Source organism: Artemia franciscana, chromosome 5, assembly GCF_032884065.1.
Source record: "Artemia franciscana chromosome 5, ASM3288406v1, whole genome shotgun sequence".
Taxonomy (NCBI): Eukaryota; Metazoa; Arthropoda; class Branchiopoda; order Anostraca; family Artemiidae; genus Artemia; species Artemia franciscana.
In genome coordinates, this window is record NC_088867.1 from 19,995,799 (window position 1) to 20,020,506 (window position 24,708).

The 24,708-nt window shown below is 34.5% G+C and overlaps 1 protein-coding gene across 3 annotated transcripts in view; it reads left to right on the forward strand.

Moving 5' to 3' along the window:
• Positions 1-6,417: 6,417 nt before the first annotated feature.
• The window catches only part of LOC136027075 (cell division control protein 42 homolog), a 68,928-nt gene continuing 50,637 nt past the window's right edge, over positions 6,418-24,708 (forward strand). Inside the window, exons 1-2 of one of the 3 annotated variants that reach the window (XM_065704013.1) lie at positions 6,418-6,540; positions 20,210-20,436. In XM_065704013.1, coding sequence (XP_065560085.1) covers positions 20,229-20,436 — 208 coding nt within the window. In that variant the 5' untranslated portion in view covers positions 6,418-6,540; positions 20,210-20,228. Of the gene's footprint in view, positions 6,554-20,142; positions 20,437-24,708 lie in introns of those variants that run through there. The other 2 variants (XM_065704015.1, XM_065704014.1) reach the window with 2 other exon arrangements.

Genomic DNA, 24,708 nt, shown 5'->3' on the forward strand with positions numbered 1-24,708 from the left:
ATTAGTAGTAGTAGTAGTAGTAGTAGTAATTGATATTGTTTACGGCTCTTACTCAGGAGCTATTGGGGTAATTTCATCCCCAGAGACATATTTATAGGATCTTTTGACTATTCTGAACAAATAAACAAAATTTTGATCAGATGTCCTTATGTGGACAGGGGCCGGGTAGCAAAATAGGGGTATAGCAGAAGGGCTTGCCTCCAATCAAATTCAGATCATAAACAGTTTCAAGTGAAATTATAACAAAATAGGTTCCAAACTCGTGAATACTATGTACACGCAATCCAGTATTACGCTATGGTCCAACGAATCAAACAGTTCGTGCTAACGAACTGTGAGTAAGGAGTGACCCGGCTCAATGGTAACCGAAACTCTAAAAACTGGAATTTTCGTACCGATAGATACATCGAAAGAATCAGATTTTTATGCTAATTTCAAATATTTAAGTTTCATTAAGTTTATTCTTGCCATCAAAAATTAATGGCCAGATAACATTTGTTTTATTTTTGAAAAAGGAAGAAACACCCCTTTAAATTCACAGAGTCTTAATGAAAATCACACCATCGGATTTAGAGAATCAGGAAACCCTATTGTCGACGTTTCAAGCTCATATATGCAAAAACGTGGAATTTTTTTTTTTTTTTTGCTAGAAGAAAGATCACGGATCCGTGTTTGTTTGTTTGTTTTTTTTTTTTCGCAGGGGTGATCGTATCGACCCAGTGGTAATAGAATATCGCGTGAGGGCACATTTGACCGGAAATTAAAAATTATAGTGCCCTTTTTAAAGTGACCGAAAAATTGGAGGGCAACTAGACCCCCTCCAACGCTCATTTTTCTCACAAATCTACCCGATAAAAATTTGAAGATAGCCATTTTGTTAATCATACTAGAAAAATCTAATAACTAAGTCTTTGAGGATGTCTTAATCCCTCACAGTCTCCGGGGGAAGGGCTGAAAGTTATGAACTTTGCCCAGTGTTTACATATAGCATTGGCTATTAGGAAGTATGCTGATGCTTTCAGGGGGATTTTTTCTATTGGGGAGGGTCGAGGGGGGGGTATGTGGGAGGATCTTTTCACGGAGAAATTTTTTATGGGAGAAGGGAATTTTCCACAACTGGGAATCGACGCAAAAGTCCTTTTAGTAATTTCAAAAGACGAGGGGGTGAACCCCTTCAAATTACGTATATGAGGAAGTTCGCCCCCTCGTCAATACCTTGCTTTTTACGCTAAAATTCGAATTTTGTTAAATAATGGCCGATATAAGCAATAATTTGTTTGTGTTATCTTCCAGTCAATCTTAGCATTTAATTTTACCTTTAGCAGCTTCATAACTATGACTTATCAAACAGCCCGTGGTAACGAGCTGTAGTAAGGAGCGACCCGGCTCAATAGTAACTGTAACTCTGTAAAACTGAGTTTTGATACCAATAGTTACATCAAAAGAATCGCATTTTAATGCTGATTTTAAATATATAAGTTTATGAAATTCAACTATTTCCTCCATGAAATTTTCATGGAGGAATTTTTAAGGGGGAAGAGAATTTCCATGAAGGGGGCGCAGGATTTTTTAGCATTTTTTAAAGAGCAATGAAAAAATAAATATGAAAAAGTTTCTTCAACTGAAAGTAAGGAGCACCATTAAAACTTCAAACGAACAAAAATTATTACGCATACGAGGGGTTCACCACCTCCTAATACCTTGCTCTTTACGCTAAAGTAATTTTGTTAATTTCAACTATTTATTCTACGGCCTTTGTGATTCAGGGGTCATTCTTAAGGAATCGGGGCAAAATTTAGGCTTTAGTGTAAAGAGGGAAGTATTGACGAGAGGGCGAGCCCCCTCATATATGTAATAAAAACATACGAATATAGAAGTTCGTTACGTAAGTTATTTTGCAAGTTATGTATATCGTTTGTGAAATTAAAAGTTGTAGTTGCCTTTTTAAGTAACCAAAAAATTGGAGGGTAACTAGGCCTACTCCCCCGCTCCTTTTTTTATCAAAATCGTCCGATCAAAACTATGAGAAAGCCATTTAGCCAAAAAATAAATTAATGTACAAATTTCGTTTTAATTATTCATTTGCGGAGAGCCAAAATCAAAACATGCATTAATCCAAAACCGTTCAGAAATCAAATAAAAAAAAAACTAGTTTTTTTTAACTGAAAGTAAGGAGTGAAATTAAAACTTAAAACGAACAGAAATTACTCCATATATGAAAGGGGCTGTTCCTTCCTCCAAACCCCGCTCTTTACGCTAAATTATTTTACTTTTTTGAAAAGTGGAATTGAGAGAAAGAGTCAAACTTTATTAAACGTTTTTATAAACTGATATTATACCAAAGGTATTGTCTTCGACTTGTGGTTGTTATTAAATAAAACTAAGTTTTTTTCCAACTGAAAGTAAGGAATAACATTAAAATTTAAAACGAACATAAATTAATACGTATATCTTTTAAAGATCCTTTCTATCATTCATTTCAGTCATTAGAGAATTGCTTAACTTATAGCTTTCATTCTCATAAAAATACTTTCGACCTCTTTGGCCATTTTGTTATCATGCCTTACAAAATTAGATCCACAAATATCGCTACTTTAAGTTACGTTGGAGAATCTTTCCATGGAGAAATTTCTCGTGGGGGAAGGGAATTTTCCATGGAGGGGAGCTGGATTTCCCTACGCTATTTAAAAATCGATCGTCAATTAAATAAAAAACAAGTTTTTTCAACTAAAATAAGAAGCAACATTAAAACTTCAAACGAACAGAAAATATTACGTATACGAGATGGGTTGCCTCTCCTCAATAGCTCGCTCTTACGCTAAAGTTTCTTTTTTAACTTTTAAAAGAGGCTATTATTTTAATTAACAGCCATTCTGATTCAGGAGTCATTCCTGGAACAAAAATCACAACTGAAACAAAAATCAAACTTAGGTTATTAAAAGGCTATTATTAGTTTTAGAAAAGCAAAAATAATATGCAAATTTCGTTTGAATTATTCATGATCGGTGAGCCAAATTCAAAACCTGCATTAATTCAAAATAATTTCTGTTCATTTTCAGTTTTAATGTCGCGCCTTACTTTCAGTTAAAAAAAACCGTTTTTTATTTAATCTGACAAAAGACTGTTTATCTATCTGTATTAGGAGACAATTAGCTTAGGCTCAGTGGAAAAACTAAGTTATAGGTCTTTAATAAAATGCGTCCCGGGCGGCCTGCTTTCCATAATTTTCTGCTGTAGTTCCCATAATTTTGTTAGTAAAGTGTTGTATTTTCATAATATTTTGGTATATTTTATTAGGGTTAACCTACCTTCACTTCTTGGGTGTGTTCTGTATAATTAATTAAATAAAAAAAACGAGTTTTTTTAACTGAAAGTAAGGAGCGACATTAAAACTTAAAACGCACAGAAATTACTTCGTATATGAAAGAGGCTGCTTCCTCATCAACGCCCCGCTCTTTACGCTAAAGTTTGACTCTTTCTCTCAATTCTTCTTTTTAAAACAGTAAAAAACTTTAGCGTAAAGAGCGGGGCGTTGATGAGGAAGCAGCCTCTTTCATATACGAAGTAATTTCTGTGCGTTTTAAGTTTTAATGTCGCTCCTTACTTTCAGTTAAAAAAACTCGTTTTTTTTTATTTAATTTCTGAACGTTTTTGAATCAATGCATGTTTTGATTTTGGCTCTCCGCAGAGGAATAATCAAAACGAAATTTTGCATATTTTTTTTTGGGGGGGGGGGGGGCTAAATGGCTTTCTCATAATTTTGATCGAATGATTTTGAGAAAAAAAGAGCGGGGGCGAAGCCTAGTTGCCCTCCGATTTTTTGGTTAATTAAAAAGGCAACTAGAACTTTTAATTTTTTACGAATCTTTTTATTGGTAAAAGATTTACGTAACTTATAAATTAGCTTACGTAAAGAACTTTTGTATTCTCATGTTTTTATTACATATATGAGGGGATTCGCCCCATCGTCAGTACCTCGCTCTTTACACTAAAGCTTAAATTTTATCCCAATTCATTAAGAATGACCCCTGAATCACAAAAGCCGTAGAATAAATAGTTGAAATTACTAAAAATACTTTAGCGTAAAGAGCTAGGTATCATAAGGAGGTGAGCCCCCTATATGGGTAATAATTTCTGTTTGTTTTAAGTTTTATTGCTGTTCCTTACTTCCAGGTGAAAAAGCTTTTTCACATTTATTTTTTAATTTTTTTTTTTAAATAATGCTAGTAAATCCTGCTCTCCCTTCATGGAAGTTTTCTTCTCCCATGACAAATTCTCGATGGAAAGTTCCCCCAGCATATCCCCCTCTTCTCAACCCCTCCCCCCAACCAAAAAAATCCTCCTGAAAACGCCTGTATACTTCCCAATAACCATTACTATATGTAAGCACAGGTCAAAGTTTGTAACTTGTTGCCCCTCCCACGGGGACTGTGGGGGAGTAAGTCGTCCCCAAAGACATAGTTATAAGGTTTTTCTACTACGCTGAATAAAATGGCTATCTCAGAATTTTGATCCGTTGACTTTGGGAAAATAATTAGCGTGGGAGGGGGCCTAGGTGCCCTCCAATTTTTTTGGTCACTTAAAAAGGGCACTAGAACTTTTCATTTCCGTTAGAATGAACCCTCTTGCAATATTCTAGGACAACTGGGTCGATACGATCACCCCTGGGAAAAAAAAAAAAAAAAAAAAAAAAACAAATAAACACGCATCCGTGATCTGCCTTCTGGCAAAAAATGCAAAATTCCACATTTTTGTAGATAGGAGCTCGAAACTTCTACAATAGGGTTCTCTGATACGCTGAATCTGATGGTGTGATTTTCGTTAAGATTCTATGACTTTTAGGGGGTGTTTCCCCCTATTTTCTAAAATAACGCTTTTTTCTCAGGCTCGTAACTTTTGATGGGTAAGACTAAACTTGATGAAACTTATATATTTAAAACCAGCATTAAAATGCGATTCTTTTGATATAGCTATTGGTATCAACATTCCATTTTTTAGAGTTTTGGTTACTATTGAGCCGGGTCGCTCCTTACTACAGTTCGTTACCACGAACTGTTTGAAAAGTACCTATATTTGTTATTACTCATTCTGTAATGAAATATTGCTTTGTAGTGTTTTGGGTTTAAATTTTGGCATAAATACGCATTTTTGTGGTCCAAGCATAATCCCCCCACCTGCACAAAGACTCACTTCCCCCCTTTACCGTGGATGATATGCAATTATGGTATAAATGTAAATACTTTTACCAGACCTCAAATGAATCGTCTTTGTTAAATGAAGCTTTAAAATAAATGTATACATTGCCCATTTAATTTCTGTGGACATCCTACATAATTAAGAATGAATGCGCCACTACGCGGCATTGCTAATTCTGAAACTAGAAACGTCATTATGTTTTTTTATATAATTTTTAAACCGATCGGCCATCTTATAATTCTTACTTGATGGCTTTTTGGCACCCTTTATGACAAAATTGTTGTTCTGTGCCACTAATTGGAAGAAAACGCCGCTTTGCTATGGCACGACTATTTCGCAATTTAAAATAGTACTAGAAGTTTTAATTTCTGTTCCCATGAACCCTTTCCCGATTATCTAGGACCGTTGTTTGACACAATAACCCCTTGGAAAAAGCAAAAAACAAATAAACACGCAATCCTGCTTTTTCTGGTCTTTTTATTGTAGTTGCTTAAAAACCCTAAAACAAAGTTAATTCATACGTTGAAATTGATAGGCAATTTTCATTTAAAATACTTACCCTTTGGGGTTGATTTACTCCCGAGATTGTTTGTTTTTCAAAAATAGACCAAATTTTTTCAACCTCGTAGCTTTTTACACCTAATTTTGAACTTGATGCTATTTACATATTCAGAATGACAAAAATTTATTTTGATTTATATAGTAACATATAGTTTTTAATTTTCTGTGTTTTAGAATTTTGGTTACTATTGGCCCATGTCGTCCTTTACTTACAGCTCGTTATCACAAGTTATTTGATTTTGATTATTGCAACTCTTCACTGGAGTTAGTTAATGCTGGCTTAGTTATTATCCGCCAAATCAGAATTAGGATTGCTCAACATATATACTATAGTCTATCTACGCTTTAAAATTTATAATCAATCTCAAAGGATATTAAATAAATTGCATATGTAAAAAATAGCAAATATAACCAGACAAAGTGTCTGCACAAAAAAATGTCTACCCATAAATCCAGATATGTGAGCACTAAATTATATATTTCTGCGGCTCAATCCTTCCCCATTTAAATAATAAAAAAAAACTCACTGTCCCTTTCTGTTTTGCTATATCTGCGTTCAATTCGAACCCTTTCTTTTGCATCAACAGTTTTACGCATGTTTAATCAAGCTTAAACATGACTCATTCCTATTAGCTGCAGAAGAGAAGCTCAGAACAAACTGAAGATCCAGTTAAGTTCAGTCTGGTTTTGGTGGTTTGGTGGTCTAGCTAGGTTAGACCTGGTATAGTTTGGTGAAACTATTTATTGACAGTGGGTCAAGGGATAGCAAGCATGGATATACAAGTAATTTAGAAATGTATTTTTGTTTTGTCCGACACTCACTAAACTAGCCTATGAAAATGCGGTGCACATAAGCCCATCCCTTAAAGGGTTTCTCCACTGTCCAAACAATAAACTGTTAGCTAACAGTTTACCCAACGATTGTGTTTCCGCCGTCCAACTAAAAACTGTTAGCTATCATTGTTGGAGAATCAAACAGTTCGTGATAACAAACTGTGAGTAAGGAGCGATGCGGCTCAATAGTAACCGAAACTCTAACAGAGTCTTGATGATAATGGGTATATCAAATCAATTGAATTTTGCTTATTCAAAATATGTGAAATTCATCAAGTTTAATTTTATCCATCATAAGTTACGAGCCTGAGAAAATTTGCCCAATTTTTGAAAAAGGGGAAAACACTCCCGAAACACTAAGTGATTTTGATGAAAATCACTCCGTTAGATCTAGTATATCAGAGAATCATACTGTTGTGGTTTCAAGCTCCTATATAAAAAATGTGGAATTTTGCAGTTTTTGGCCAGAAGCAAGATCACGCATGCGTGTTTGTTTTTTGTTTTTTTCAGATTTTTGTTTTTTCTTTTCCTGGGGGTGATCGTATCGAACCAGTCACACTAAAAGATCGAGAAATACTAAAAGATCGCTCATTTGATTGGAAATCAAAGGTTCTAGTGCACTTTTTAAATGACTAAAGATATCGGAGGGCAGCTAGCCCCACTCCCATACCCTTTTATCCAAAATCGTCCGATCAAAATTTTGAGATAACCATTTTGTTCAACATAGTCGAAAGATCTAATGACTATGTCTTTGAGGATGACTTGACCCCCAACAGCACCCGGGACAAGGCTGCAAGCTATGAACGTTGCCCATTATTTACATATAATATTGGCTATTGGGAAGTTTACAGATATTTTTTGGAGAAGGTGGGGGTTTCTGGAGAGGAGGGGGGATGGTTACGTGGGAGGATCTTTCTATGGAGGATTTTTGTGAGGGAAAGGAACTTTCCATGAAGGGGGGGATGGGTTTCCCGATATTATTTAAAAAAGGATCAGAAATTAAATAAAGAATCAGTTTTTTCAGCTGAAAGAAGGAGCAACATTAACACTTAAAACGAATAGAAATTATTATGTACATGAGGAGGTTCCCCCGTCTTCAATACCTTGCTCTTACGCTAAAGATTTTTTTTAGAACTTTAAAAAATCTTAATATTCTAATTAAACGGACCTTGTTTGTCAGGAGTCACTCTTAAATAATTGGAACAAAAAGTCAAACTTTGGCGTAAAGAGCAAGGTATTGAGGAGGGGGCAACCCCCTCATATACGCAATAATTTCTTTTCGTTTTAAGTTCAAATGTTGCTGCTTAATTTCAGTTGAAAAGACTTGTTTTTTCTTAGCAACTTTAAAGAATCGAATACTTGTTGGAGAATTTAAAGGGAAATATTTCTGTTAGCTTACAATTCGGTTTCCACCGTCCAAACAAATACCTGTTAGTTAACATTGTTAGCAAACAATTGGACGTTGGAAAAAACCTTTTAGTGAAGATGAATAGGAAAAATAAAATTGAATTGATTAGGAAATACTCGTAATACAGTTCTGTGGGCCTCTGCTAAATCCAAAGTTTAGATTTTTTTTTTTTTTTTTTTTTTTTTTTTAGTAGGCTAATCTATGCGTTTTTATTTGACATAGATATTTTTTAAAATTCTCAGTTGAAATTTATACTTTTGGAAAAAAATTGCGAAAGAACTTACTAGAAAAAACTCAAAAGTATTTGGCCAAATTCTAGTGCATAAATAGGCCTTTTCCATGTCATAAAAAATTTTGTAGTGTAAAAAACTTATACCATAATAGCATGTTATAATTGTTAATTCAAGCGTTTTGTCCCTCGGGGAAACGTTTTATTCATCCCTTGCCGAGCCTTCTAGAAGAGTGAAAATAATTGGAAAATTCTAAATTTTGTACTCTTCGAAAAATATGATCTTTTCTAGGCAAGGTGGCCTTTTCTACTGTCTTACTTCACCGTTCACTGAGAAATGTTATTGCAGGCGCACTTGGTAGGTTTAGAATAAATAAATAAAACAAACTTGTCTCACCTAATCCTTTTTTCAAACATTTCTTCAAAGACGTATTTGAAGTAATGAATACAGCTTTTCGGCATATAATTTTGCATGTAGCTCTGATCTGTGTGGGCTATTGTCTTTGGGAGTGCGTATTCTGCTTCGTAAGTTCAAAGAGCATTGCCTTTTTCTTACGTTTCGTTCCGGATGAATTAAATAATAGAGTTCGTTTTTGCATCCTGAAAAAAATGAAACAGATATTTCCTTAGCTGATTAAATAAAAAAAACAAGTTTTTAACTGAAAGTAAGGAGCGACATTAAATCTTAAAACGAACAGAAATTATTCCGTATATGAAAGGGGTTGTCCCCCCTCCTCGACGCCTCGTCCTTTACGCTAGTTTGAATCTTTGTCACAACTCTACTTTTTAAAACAATAAAAAACTTTAGGGTAAAAAGCGAGGTGTTGAGGGGGGGCGGGGACAACCCCCTTCATATACAGAATAATTTCTGTTCTTTTTAAGTTTTAATGTCGCTCCTTATTTTCAGTTAAAAAAACTTGTTTTTTATTTAATTTCTGAACGTTTTTGAATTAAGGCATGTTTTGACTTTAACTCACCGTACATGAGTAATTAAAACGAAATTTGCATATAATTTTTTTTTTTGCTAAATAGCTTTCTCATAGTTTCGATCGGACGATTTTGATAAGAAAAAGGGGTGAGCGAGGAGGCCTAGTTGCCCTCCAATTTTTGGTTACTTAAAAAGGCAACTAAAACTTTTCATTTTTTCACGAACATTTTTATTAGTAATAAATATACGTAACTTACGAATTAACTTATGTAGCGAACTTCTATATTTGTATATTTTTATTACGTATATGAGGGGGTTCACCCCCTCGTCAATACTTTGCTCTTTACACTAAAGCTTGAATTTTGCTCCAATTCTTTAAGAATGACCCCTGAATCACAAAGACCGTAGAATAAATAGTCGAAATTGCTAAAAATGCTTTAGCGTAAAGAACGAGGTATTGAGGAGGAAACGAACCCCCTTATATACGTAACAATTTCTGTTCGCTTTAATATTTAATGCTGCTCTTTACTTCCAGTTAAAAACTTTTTATTTATTTATTTTCTCATTTGTTTTAAATAATGCTAGAAAATCCTGTGCCCGTTTCGTGGAAATTCTCTTCCCTCATAATATATTTCTTCATGGAAAAATCCTCCCACGTAACCCACTCCCCACCGCGAAAAAGTCCCCCTGAAAACGTCTGTACACTTCCCAATAATCATTAGCCTACTATTGTAAACAATGGTCAACCTTTCAACTTGAAGCCCTCCCACGGGAACTGTGGGGGATTAAGTCGTCCCCAAAGACATAGTTATTAGGTTTTTCGACTATGCTGAACTAAATGCCTATCTCAAAATTTTGGTTTTATGACTTCGGAAAAAATAAGCGTGGGAGCTTAGGTGCCCTCCAATTTTTGGTCACTTTAAAAGGACACTAGAACTTTGAATTTCCGTTAGAATGAGCCCTCTCGTGACATTCTAGGACCACTAGGTCGATACGATCACCCTTGGGGAAAAAAACAATAGATTAACACGCATCCGTGATCTGTCTTCTGGCAAAAAATACAAAATTCCACATTTTTTAGTTAGGAGCTTAGAACTTCTACAGTAGGATTCTCTGATACGCTGAATCTGATAGTATGATTTTCGTTAAAATTCTATGATTTTTAGGATCGTAACTTTTGACGGGTAAAACTAAACTTGATGAAACTTATATATTTAAAATCAGCATTAAAATGCGATTCTTTTGATGTAACTGGGTCACTTCTCCCTATAACTGGGAGCTGGGTCACTCCTTACTACAGTTTGTTACCATGAACTGTTTGATATTGGAAAAGCTGATATTGGTCATCATAATGAGTGAGGCCCTGGGTGAAGTAATGCTTTACTGCCGTGGAGGTCGGTAATCTATCAGCTAGAGGGTAGGGGCATTTACCATCTCCAATCAAAACTTTGATGTAACTCAATATTTACGATTGTGTTTAAAAACTCACAAGGTATTTAAAACCCTTAATACTCTAGTAAAAACCTCAATAGGTATTTCAAAAAAATGCAGAAAATAGTGGCAAAATCTTCAAAATCCTACGTATCTTAAGGCAGCATTAGTTCACTATCAAATTCGTTAAAGGGTTGAATTTAACTAGAATATTCTGCGTTCGTGTAAGCCCCATTCACAATGAGATTTTACTAATACAGATATTTAGATAGCGCTAATTTGAGCCGATCGAATTTCACGTGGGATTTTCTGACTGGCAGTAATATTCTATGAAAGATTCTTATCGGCTTATTGTTTGTAAAATCTCATTGTGAATGGGCGGTAGTACGTTTCGGAAGGCTCATTGTCCGTAGTATGTTTTAACGATTCTAACAACCACACAGTTAAAAATCATGTTTTTCTTGGAGATGAGACAAAAGTGTGTGAGGTGTTACGGAAGCGTTGGAGCGGTGTACGACGCTCTAGTATTCACCAATAAAATACCTTTTTTTGCTAAAGAATTGCAGAGGTGTGCCTAATTACGGAGTTTAGTGGTTAATGAGCCTTCGAACCCCGTTACGCATCAGAGTCAATTATTCGTATTTCCCCGAAATCTTGTGTATTATTACTTCAGTCTGCAAAATGTCATAAAAGTTCATGAAACATTCAGCAAACTTTTTATGATAAAAATATTTTATCAATTTAGAAATATGACTGGTTTTGTGATCTTATCGACACGACACAATCCGCCAAAAGCTAGATGGAATTAATGGAATCTATAATATACCTGTGTGTAATTAGATGACAAGGAGCAAATTGAATTTTTTTTATTCTAACTTAACTTTAAGTTTCTTTTATTCTAAAAGAGTTTTTATTTTTGACTCTTTTTGTCAACAGAAAAATAGAATGCTTGTAATGTCCATGACAAATCCCATCCCACATATTTTATGTCTGGTCGATGAAACATTTAAACAAAACTCTTTTCAAGATATTTTATTTTTTTTTATTTTCTTTTGACGGAAGCACTACGCAGTTATATTATAGGTAATATGCAAACTACTGGAGTGTTGAAAAGGGGGTAGGGTTCTGAGTTTACCTTGAAGCTAATTCATGATTATGGCGCTTGGAATACATGGTTGTCTTGTTTATTAACGATCATATTGTTATAACTTATAAATAATTAAAAGAAAATTTATATTTTTTCACAAGTTATTTTAATTTATAGTAAAACTTAATATCTTTGTCAATTAAATATTTTATAAACAGAGTTGGTTAGGTATTTAATAAAATGTGTTCTGGGCGGCCTGCTTTCCATAATTCTCTGTTGTATTTTCCATAATTTTGCAACTAAAGCATTATATTTTCATCACATTTTGGTATATTTATTATTATTAGATTTAATATATCACTTCTTGAACGCGGCCGGGATAATGGCAACACAATCCGCCAAAAAGCTGCATAGAATTAGTGCAATGTACAGTATAGCTGTGTGTAACTAGATGACAGGAGCAAATTTAAGTTTTTTATTGTTTTTTTGGCAGTCATTGTCTACTTATATTACTCAGCTTTATTCTTGGTTTGAAGACACATTTAGTTATTAGGACTATTGATAGGATCATTCTCTCTACAATTCCTCAAGAAAACATTTTAAAAATCCTCCCTAGCCTTCCGTAGGGCCCACGCTTCAGAGCCACACTTGGCGACTGTCATTACAGTGACTTCCAATATTATCATCTTAGTTCCCAGGCTTATCTTCATATTCTTCAAAACTATTTGTTTAACTCAATGGCTAGTAATTACTTAATAGCTAGTAATTGCTTTTAAAAGCTTGTACCAACATTAAACTGTTCCCAACTGTTCCCTAACATGTTTATAAATTTTGCCAGATTCATGTCCATCTTCTCACATTTTCTGGTTTCGAAAAGTTATGCCATAATTCTGGACACTGGTTGGTAAATGGCAAATTTTAAGCTTGAAAGTTTAACATTGTTCAACTCGAGGAACTAAGAACGATAGACGTAACTGGCGCTGTTGTCGTGCGTAATTTTGATTTATCCACAAAAGTAACTATGATGTGATTCAGGGATAATTCTCGTACATTGTACCAATTACTTTAATATGCACAATTGGTCTTTCTTGCAAGAGCAGGATCTTCACTAAAGCTTTTTTTTATCGCCTAAATCAAATTCCTGTTTGTAATCTATAAATTTGAGGATTAAAGGGGTCTGAAGACTCAGGCACTTCTCTATTTTTAATCGAAGAGTGATAATTCGGTCGACGCATCCTCTGCCCCTCCTAAAACCGTACTGTATTTCTCTTTAAATTCAATCTACAGCACCTCTTAGTCTAATAAGTATCAACATGCTAAATAATTTGCTTTCTACAAATAAGGCTAAAGCCTCTGCGATTGCTGCACTACTCGAGTCTTTCTATCAGCGCGTACCCCACCCCCTAAAACCTTATGAATAGAAAAAAATCTAAATAAGAAAATCATTTTGAAAATGGACTAACATGTAGAATTTTTTTCTCAATAATCTATGAGTATTAGTGAAAACGAGGGGCAGATAATGCATTGGGCTTTTTTTTTAGTTTTTTTTTTTCAACTGAAAGGAAGGAACAACATTAAAACTTAAAATATTCAGGAATTAATCCGTATCTGAGGTAGTCTTCACCCTCCTCAATCCCTTGCTCGTTAAATAAAAAATTCATTGCTTTAAAGCTTCTTATTAAATTTAACGGCCCTTGTATTTCAGTAGCCGTTCTTAAAGAATTGGAACAAAATGTAAAACCTTAACGTAAAGAGAGAGGAGTCGAGGAAGGGGCAGCCCACCTCATATATTTGGAATTGTTCCGTTTAGGTTTTAATATTGCTCCTCTTTTTCAGTAGATAAAAAAACTCTTTTTTATTTAACTTCCGATCGTCTTTCAAATCATGTCCCGACCTAACTAAAATGAGATATGGGGTACCGGCCCCCATAAACTCACGGTTTCTTGCTGTTAAGTTCCACATATCAATAATTGTATATAATTGATTCGTAGCACGCAGCCTTTTCACTTTTTCTGCTTAAGAGTTAAAATGTTGAATTATAATTAAGATTTTGAATAAAATTTGAACATTTAGTTGAAAATTTTGATGAACAGTAGTTGTGTTGAATAACTCCTCAATAATGTTTTTACTATAGAACTTTGAGTGGGCGGAGAGGGATATTATTATTATTAATATGGATGAAAATTGTGTGTGAATTTTCATCTTTTAAGCGGCTGAAGTCATCACGACCTAAGCAATAGGGTTATTTGGTGCTCAAATACATCGTACTCTTATGTTTAAATGCATTGAAATATTGAATATAAATAGTAAAAGAGAAATATTACCAATTAAAATTGCTGAAAACAAAATTATAGGTAGCTCTTGCAGCCCCCCCCATTAAGAAATTTCTGACGAGGCTCATGGTGCCCTGCCTCACCTTGTTTGCCTCTTGTTGGCAAAAAATATCCCTGGAACGAAGAGGAATTAAATATCAGTCTCTACCCCCTATCACCCCAACCCCTTTCCCAAAACTCATTATTCATTTATTTGAAGGTTCAGTAAAAATTCAGGTATTTTGGCATTAAAATGAACCACCGCCCCTCCTTCCTAATAGCTGTTGCGCATCTGCACATCGCTGCATATAATTAAATAATAAAAAAACAAGTTTTTTCAGTTGAAAGTAAGGAGCAGCATTAAAACTTAAAACGAAATAAATTATTACGTATATGAGGGGGTTTGCCCCCCTGTCAATACATTGCTCTTTGCGGTAAAGTTTGAATTTTGTTCAAATTCCTTAAGAATGACCCCTGAATTACAAAAGCCCGTTTGATTAGAATAAATAACTCTTTTAGAAGTACTAAGAAAACTTTAGCACAAAGAGTGAGATATAAAATAGCGACGAAGACCACACTGCCTTTCCATAACAAACAAATACAACGTAGAGACAATAGGTAAAAATTTTTTCAAGACAGTGGAAATTATTTATGTAGATATTTCGGCCCTATGTCCAAGGGCCGTCTTCAGCACAATACAAGAATAAGAGAGAGAACTTGCATCAAATTGTGAGGATTAAACTGAATAATTAAAAACACTTTTTAAAACTTTTTTTTTTAAATAGCCCTAGCTTCCTTACTTCAACGAATTTCAACCAGGACTGGCGAAAAGAATGAAATGAGAATATAAGCTCATTCAAACTAAAGAGAATAAAATGATTAGATGCAATTTCTTAAAGCTAATCTTGCTTGTTTAGCAGCCTGTCTCATAGGCCTTTTCGTAGTTGGTTCAGTACTATTATAAATCGGTTTAGTAAAATATTTTGTTAGATCATTTTTAATTAAATGTGAGTATAAAGAACTTAGTGAGTATTCCCCCAAGTCCCTGTTCAAAGAAATATTATTATTTATTTTGAGATTAATTTCGATTGATTCTCGAACCACCTGTTTTATTCCCAAATCATTACTAATCAGTGAAGAGTTTTCAAAAAGTATTATATGGGACGGATTATTAAATATATGCCAACCTAAAGCAGAATCAAAGGAGTTGTTGGAGCTATTTGAAATTAAGGCCTTGTCTATGTCATTTTTATGCTAAAATTATTAGTAAAAACTACGTACAGATTATTTTTTGTGCAAATATTTTTTAATTTTGTTGTGATCTTTGGGACATGCGGAAGATAGACAATATTTGAGGGCTTATCAGTAGCCTCACATTGTGAAGTATCTTCTTCGATTTTACAAGAATGTCTTTTTATTCTACGGTTAACTATTTTATTAACAAAAGGAATGGGGTATCCATTACCAAAAAGAATATCTCTGATAAAGTTTATTTCTGCATTTATATATGAATTAGAGCAAATATTCAGGGCACGATCAATGAGGGAAGTTACAACCGCTCTTTTAACTTGTGGGGGGTGATTTGAATTAAAGTGAAGATATCTATTGTTTTGTGTTGGCTTTCGATATATAGTAAAATCTAGTTCATTAGCATTACGAATAATTAATACATCTAAAAACGGTAGTTTATTTTCAATTTCAACTTCTAGGGTGAACTGCAAATTTCGGTCATAAGTGTTAAGATGATCTAAGAAGCCCCGAAGCTCAGCTTCCCCATAATTCCAAATTGAAATTACGTCATCCATATAACGACCCCAATAGACGTGTTTTAAAAAAATAAGAATTCAATGCCCAATTCTCAAGATTCTCGAAGTAAATATATGCTGGTAGCCCGGATAAAGGTGCCCCCATGGGTAACCCATTTTTTTGATGATAAAAAGAATCGCGAAATTGAAAATACATAGAAAACTTATTACAAATTTTAACAAGAGTCATTAAAACTTCACAATCAATTCCTGTCGCTGAAGTCTCGATCGAGTGGTAATTTTCTTCTATTTTGTTTTTTAATAATTCCTCTGAAATAGTTACATCTATATTTGTACCGATTATTGTAAACCGATTTATAATAGTACTGAACCAACTACGAAAAGGCCTTTGAGACAGGCTGCTAAAGAAGCAAGATTAGCTTTAAGAAATTGCATCTAATCATTTTATTCTCTTTAGTTTGAATGAGCTTATATTCTCATTTCATTCTTTTTACCAGTCCTGGTTGAACTTCGTTGAAGTAAGGATGCTAGGGCTATTTAAAAAAAAAAGTTTTAAAAAGTGTTTTTAATTATTCAGTTTTAATCCTCACAATTTGATGTAAGTTCTTTTATATATATATATATATATATATATATATATATATATATATATATAAAATATATATATATATATATATATATATTATATATATATAGTTTCTCTCTTATTCTTGTATTGTGCTGAAGACTGCCCTTGGACATAGGGCCGAAATATCTACATAAATAATTTCCACTGTCTTGAAAAAAATTTTCCCTATTGTCTCTACGTTGTATTTGTTTGAGAGTGAGATATTGACGAGTGGGCGAACCCCCTCATATACATAATAATTTCTGTTTGATTAAAGTTCTATTGTTGCTCCACGCTTTCATTTAAAAAAAACTTGTTTTTTTATATTTACTTTCTGATCGTTTTTTGAACAATGCTGGGAAATCTGGCACCCCCTTCATGAAAGATTTTCTTTCCCCAGGAAAAATTTCTCCATGGAAAGGTCCTCCCACATAACCTCCTCCCCATGACACCCCTCCACCACCACCACCAGAAAAAAAATCCCCCTGAAACCGTCTGAATGCTTCCCAATTGATCTAAATCGATCAAAGAAGTTGTGCTGAAAGCGAATGAGGCGTTGAAAAGGTTGGAGGTTCTTATGAACCTTAGCTTGTTGTGTGTCAACTTGAAAAAGTAATTTCTAATGACTTTCTGCAGAGTAGACATATCAGTTGATGCTAGAGGTCTAGTTATTTTATCCGCAAAGCCTATTCAACAAGTTCATATAGTGGGATACTTAGGATTTTTCATTTCGAACCTTTCAAGGAAGCATCACATTGATATTATTTCTTCAAAAATTGCCCGAGGAGTTGGAATGCTTCGTAGATTGAAGCATTTCTTGCCTAAACGGATTCTACTAATGATTTATCACTCAATTGTTTGCCCATATATTTCATATGACTGTCTGATTTGGAGCAGCAATTTTTACAGTAATTTCAAAAGAGTCCAGATTCTTCAGAACAATGCCGTGAGGATCATAGGCAAGTATGTCAAGGATGTGAATGACACAAGTGGTTGTTTTAAGTCTTTATATTGGTTTAATGTGGGCCAACTGCGAGATTATCAAGCAGCAGTTTTCGCTTCCAGTGCGTGCATAATTTAGTCCCAAGTGTTTTTCGTGACACTTACCGTGCTAGCAATGATATTCACGAATATGATACGAGGGATAGTGATAAATTGATGATTGAGCTTAAGAGTAACACAAGATCAGGATTTCGATTGCAGTTTCTTGGAACTTTAGTCTGGAATTCTCTACCAGTGAGCATCAGGGCGGCTGAGCATCTTCTAGAATTTAAGAGAAATTTTAAAAGAATATTTAATAAATAATGGATGAATTTGTATTTATTTGTGAGGAGATAGGAGGTGGTAGGGAGGTCTGGTTGGTCGGAGATGGTTAGAAGGAGTGGATGGATGGATGGTAGGAAGGAGTGAGTGGATGGGTGGTAGTGAGGGAGTAGTGTTCTTGGGTGGTATTTTTTGGAGGGGGTATTGTGGAGGAGATTGATCTTTTTTCTTTTAACTTTTTTTTGTGGTATATTTTTTTATTTTTTTGTTAGTTATTTATTATACTGTTTTTTGGTGTGTTTAGAAAATGGTTAATTTTTACTACTGCACGCCAACAAAAACGTATGTTTTACCATCAGTGCAGTTGATGTATAAAGTAAAGATTTATAATTGTGTTTATTAATGAAGTATCGCATCGTATCGTAAAAAATAACCAACACTATATGTAAAAAAATAGGCAAAGTTCATAATTTGCAGCCCTTCCATTAGAGCTTTTGATTTCCTTTAGAATGGGCTCTCGCAATTTCCTGGGACCACTGGGTCTTTACGATCACCTCTGAAAAAAAAAAAAAAAAAAAAAACACCCATCCGTGATCTTTCTTCTGGCAAAAAAAATACGAAATTCTACATTTTTGCAGATAGGAGCTTTAAACCTCTATATTAGCGTTCTTTGATACTCTGAATCTGATGACGTGATTTTCATTAAGATTCTGTGGCTTTTAGGGGTTGTTTTATCCTTTTTTGAAAATAAGGTGAAGTTTTTTCAGGCTCGTAACTTTTGATGGGTAAGACTAAACTTGATGAAACTTATATGTTTCAATCAGAATAAAAATTTAACTCTTTCGATGTATCTATTTCCTGATCTATTTCTGATGTATCTATGTCAAAATTCCGTTTTTTAGAGTTTCACTGTCTTTTGTTTCGGAGTTTCGGTCGCTCCATATTTACATAAAATGTGAAGTAAATCAGCTTAGTTAAATGAGGCTTTAAAATTAATTTCAGAAACCTTTTTCCACAATAAGAAGGAAGGTACTTCCCCAAATAGGATGAGAGGGGCACCAATACGCCCCCTTCCATTAGCTCCAATAATAAAGGGGTAGACCAAGAATATTCCTGGGAATCAAGAGAGATTAGATATCAGTTTCTGTTCATAGCACACTTATTCAGGCTTAGTCTAAATGAAGGAATTTGTTAGATTAAATTCTTCTGCCCTAAACCCTTTTCTAAATTTATCTAAAGACCCATGGAGAGATGTGTAATTTGGTTATTGAAAAGCGCTCTTTTAGGCATCTCCCCCCCCCCGTCACAATGACCCACCAATCAGTCTCTATAGTAGTTGATACGGCATTATGCACCACTAACCCGATCTCATGTAAAAATCAAATGAATCAACTTAGATAAATCAAGGATTTTGATAAATTTCAGTATTAACCATTTAGCCTGTACGGGCTATGTGACTTTTCAGGAACGAATGCGTGACTGTGCGCATTATCTCCTCTGTATATGACAAGGTCGAAATATAGTTGTTCGGTACTTTTAAATCAATTGGCTGTCTCAGTTACTTCAATTGATAGCAACTTAGTCCTCTTTGGGACAAGATCGTAATTTGGTGCCACAAAATGGCAGAAAAAGCCACTTTCCCCTGGCGCAATCTTTGAAGTGTAACATTAAACTTGATAAATTTTATATTTTTGGAGTCAGCACAAAAAGTCAATTCTTTAAATGAATTTATCTGTTATCGAAATTCCTTCTTTTAGAGTTTCAGTTACATTACGCCGAGTCGCTTCTTACTTACATTTCGTTACCCTAAACTGCTTGATAGATATCAAATTGATATAAGTTATAAATGCGTAAATGAGAAAAGTTACTATTATACTATAATATCTCTATAATATTATATTTCCATCATATTTTAGTATATTTAACTATGGTTAATCTAACTTCATTTCTTGAGTGTGTTCAGGATTGTACGGAAGTACCACACAAAAGAATAACAATTTGTTTCCACAGTTGACACACTCTCCCCTCCCTCACATCCAATTCCAAATTCAGAGTGTGTGTCCAAGGCCATATCCAAGGAGGGGCTAGGGGATTTGAACCACTCCCCCCCTAAATGTTTGTCTGACTCGTAAAAACGTAACAGAAATGGATATAAACTTTTTTTTATGTTTTGTGTATCCCCTCCCCCCGAAAAATCTTTTGTACCCCCCCCCCCCCAAAAAAAAGAAAAATCCTGGATACAGACCTGTGTTTCTGAAATTAATCACTAGAATGCTTTGCTTATTCATAATTATGAGTATGAATTATAGTTGCTCGTATTATTACTGTCACTGTCTTCACAGTAAATTTTGAAGATTGTTATTTTTAAGATATACATAGTTGGCATGGTTACATAAATAATTCGCTTCAATGAGTATGAATCATCGACCCGAAATTGGTGAACAAGAATGGCGATTAATATAAAAGCGGACGGCGTCACTGAAACGGGTTTCGAATAAGTTCACAAATACTACCATTCCATAGCTCAATTGCCTTTGTTTAGTTAGACTAGGAAGTTTTTTTTTAATTGAGCTTACTATTTTTATAGTATTGAATGAAATCAAGAAATGTCACCCAGGTATTGGGGCGCTGATAACTATAGTGAAATGGGCTCGGATAAAGATCAGAAAGGAGTTGGAGGATGTAGTGTCAGAGGTGCTGTAAAATGTGTATTAGTTGGAGATGGTGCTGTCGGAAAAACATCTCTCATTGTGAACTATACAACCAATAAACATCCCACGGAATATACACCAACTGCATATGATAATTACAATGGTAAGATTCTTTTCTCTTTCTAATGCTTGTGCCGGGACGGTAAGTTAATCCTATGTTGAGGAACCGGAAATATAACCAGCGCAATAGCACTACCTGAGTTAGAGAGATATGTCTCCAAGGTAGCCTTTTATATTTTTGGGGGTACATGATATAGCACCTGTGTTAAGTTCTTCATCCAGTTGCGCACTATAGAACCGGTTTCTTCGTTAGCTTCTTTCAGCTTAGCATGAGAGAAACAGAGACAAGTGACAGAATAGGGTAAAATTATAGCAAACCATATAACTGGCTTTCGTCTAATGTGAATATACCAATCAATGCCTTTTTCATGCTATTTACGGATATAATAATCGCTTCTACCTCAAATTAGAATTTAAGCACTTTTTGAGCTCTTAAAAATGACCTAAATATGGGGTATAAAAAAGGTTAAAAATATTTGTCTCAAACTTAAAACATTGATCTCAAACTTACTGTTTCGGTCAATGTTGGTATTACCTGAACAATTGTTTTGGGTCATGAAACTATTGTTAATAGACGCATTTTGACTTTTGGAACATCTTTTCTCTCTTGCAAAACTACCGCAAACTCACCGTTATGGAGTTATATATTTGCACATTAGGGGGGGGGGGTAAAGCATAGCATATATTAAATACAGCAATGGTTAGTTTACGTATTTAATATATGCTATGCTTTACACCCATCCCCCTAATGTGCAAATATATAGCCAAAATTTGTTTCTAAACTATTACAGATTCGCGATTTCAAATATCCGATCAACGAAAACGGAAATGATTGCAATTCTATATGTGTAAATACAAGAATATTTGGGCCGGAATAACTTCACAACGGTGAGTTTGCAGTAGTATGTTTGTAGTAGTATTGCAGTGGTATGTTCGCTTTGTTTGTAAGTTAGTTATATGAACTGCCATAAATTTTTGAAAATTCATCATTTTTAAATATCAATTTAAGGTAGAAGCGATTATTATACTGTAAAGAGCATAAAAAAGGCATCGAGTGGTATATTCACTTTACACGAAAGCCAGTTATATGGTTTGCTATAAATTTACCCAGAATAGATGGGAAGGTGGCCTATTCTACTGGAATTTTGACAGAAAAACATTTTATCTTAATTTGCAGTTACCAGTTTCTTCTTCTCTGTTTTAGTTCTGAAAGTGGAATTCCTGTTATTTGAGTAAAATTTTAAGCCATATCAATCTTTTTTTCTAAATTTAGGAAATATATTTGCAGGTTTTTGTAACCTCATAAATTGGAATTGAGCAACGTTTTGAAGCTGAAAACAGTTTTGTTGTATTTCATTCAAGCAGGACATCTATTTTGAGTAGTTTCACTTTTATAACACGAAGGTTTTTAAAGGTTATCAAAGGTCAGGGCCCTCTAGAGGGAGAAGGAGTGGAGGTGGGTACTTTAAATACCTTCCCAGTATTTACATTAGCCTGTAGACCCATCAGGTCTCCATGTAGACCTGAAAGTTTCTTTTTCCTAACCTAACTCCTTTCCAAAATAGCAAAAAGTAACTAAAGCAGAATTTTACCGAACGTTTGAATGGTTCATCAAACAGTTTTTACTGTTTTTTACTGTTTTAAAAAGTAGAGCTAAGAGAAAGAGTAAAACTTTAGCATAGAGAGCGGGGCGTTGAGGAGGAAAAGCCCCTTTCATATATGGAGTAAGAATTGTTTCTTTTTTATTTAATTCGATCTGAAATTTAAAGTTCTAGTAACCATTCGCTAGAGATATCCTGGCGATACTCATTATAAGTTTCTATAATAATCATTTTTTTGGTTTGTACTACATGCGTCCTTAGGAATGAATGTGCTATTGGGTGGTTGTTTTCTCCCTTTTACCAAAAAAAATGGGACAAATTTCTCAGGCTCTTAACTTTTTGTTGGTAACTTTAAATTCCGTTACTTTTGTAAATTGCAATAACCATGAAAAACTAATTCTTCTAATGTATATATTCCCATGAAAACTCTGTTATTAAAAACTTTGATTAATATTAGGCTAGAACGACTCGCATCTTGCCAACAGTTCGTGTTCACGAATTGTTAATTCAATAAAAAAATAAACACAAAGCCCAATGTTTCCCTTATAACTTCGATAAAGACAAACCTCCTGGTAGTATTTGCCTCCTTCCTCCCAGGAAATTCCCTAACGGCGCTGAAGATACCCCTCTCCCACCCCTTTACGTTTTGTGCCGAAAAACATATGGATATGATCTTTTATGGTGCAATGAAAACATATTGTCTACAATAAGATAAAGCTATCATTGCGAAGCAACCATATTCAGGCTTGTTCCAAATAAAAGTAGCTTAAAATTTATACTCCCTCCCCCTAGACCCTCTTCTGTATTTATCTAAAGGTTAACGGAGTTAGAAAATATGGATATAAAAATGTACTTCAGGCACACTCCCTCAAGGCAAACTGAGACATTAGGCACCACACCCCCTCCACCTTCCAAGTGGCCCACCGGCCTTATTCTGTAATAGCTGATATGCAATTATACACCATTTTGCATAATTTTAGTAAGCATCAATATTATAAACTTGGTTGAATGAAGCTTTAGAATAAATATCTATACCATCCGTTTATTTTGTGTGAATTAGGGCTATGTTAATCTTTCGAAGTGATTAAATAAAAAAAAGCTAATTTTTTTAGCGACATTAAAACTTAAAACGAACAGAAATTACTCCGTATATGAAATGGGTTGTCCCCTCCGCAATCCCTCGCTCTCTACGCTAAAGCTTTTAATTGTTTTAAAAAGTAGAATTGTGGCAAAGAGTCAAACTTTAGCGTAAAGAGCGAGGGATTGCGGAGGGGACAACCCATTTCATATACGGAGTAATTTCTGTTCGTTTTAAGTTTTAATGTCGCTCCTTACTTTCAGCTAAAAAAATTAGTTTTTTTTAAATTTAATTTCTGAACGTTTTTGAATTAATGCATGTTTGGTTTTGGCTCTCCGCACATAAATTATTAAAATGAAATTTGTATACGAATTCTTTTTTTGGCTAAACGGCTTTCTCTTAGTTTTGATCAGACGATTTTGAGAAATAAGGGGTGGAGAAGGAGGTCTAGTTGCCCTCCAATTTTTCGGTTACTTAAAAAGGCAACTAGAACTTTTATGTTTTAACGAATGTTTTTATTAGTAAAAAATATACGCAACTTAAGAATTAACTTACGTAACAAACTTTCATAATCTTATATTTTTGTTATGTATACGAGGGGGTTTGTACCCTCGTTAATACCTCACTCTTTACACTAAATCGTAAGTTTTGTCCCAATTCCTTAAGAATGACCCCTGAATCAGAAAGGCCGGAGAATAAATACCTGAAATTACTAAAAATACTTTAGCATAAAGAGCGAGGTATTTATCTCCTCCTAAATACCTCGCTCTTTATGCTAAAGTATTTTTAGAACCCCTCATATGCGTAATAATCTCTGTTCGTTTTAAGTTTCAATGCTACTCCTTCCTTTCATTTGAAAAAAACGTTTTCATGTTTATTTTTCATTGTTTTCTTATAGTAATGCTAGAAAATCCTGCGCCCTTTTCATTGAATTTTTCTTCCCCCATGACAGATTCTTCCAAGGAAAGATCCTCCAATATAGCCCCCTCCCCTCAGCCCCACCCCCCAAACAAAATAAAATCCCCCCTGAAAACGTCTGTACACTTCCCAATAACCATTACTATATGTAAACACTGGTCAAAGTTTGTAACTTGCAGCCCCTCCCCCAGGGATTGTGGGGGAGTAAGTCATCCCCAAAGACATAGTTATTAAGGTTTTCGACTATGTGAAACAAAATGGCTATCTCAAAATTTTGATACGTTGACTTTGGAAAAAAATTGAGTGTGGGAGGGGGCCTAGATGCCCTCCAATTTTTTTGGTCACTTAAAAAGGACACTAGAACTTTTCATTTCCGTTAGAATGAGCCCTCTTGCGACATTCTAGGACCACTTGGTCGATACGATGACCCCTGGGAAAAAAAAACAAATAAACACGCACCCGTGATTTGTCTTCTGGCAAAAAATACAAAATTCCACATTTTTGTAGATAGGAGCTTGAAACTTCTACAGTTGGGTTCTCTGATACGTTGAATCTGATGGTGTCATTTTCGCTAAGATTCTACGAGTTTTAGGGGGTGTTTCCCCCTATTTTCTTAAATAATGCAAATTTTCTCAAGCTTTTGACTTTTGATGGGTAAGACTAAACTTGATGAAACTTATATATTTAAAATCAGCATTAAAATGCGATTCTTTTGATG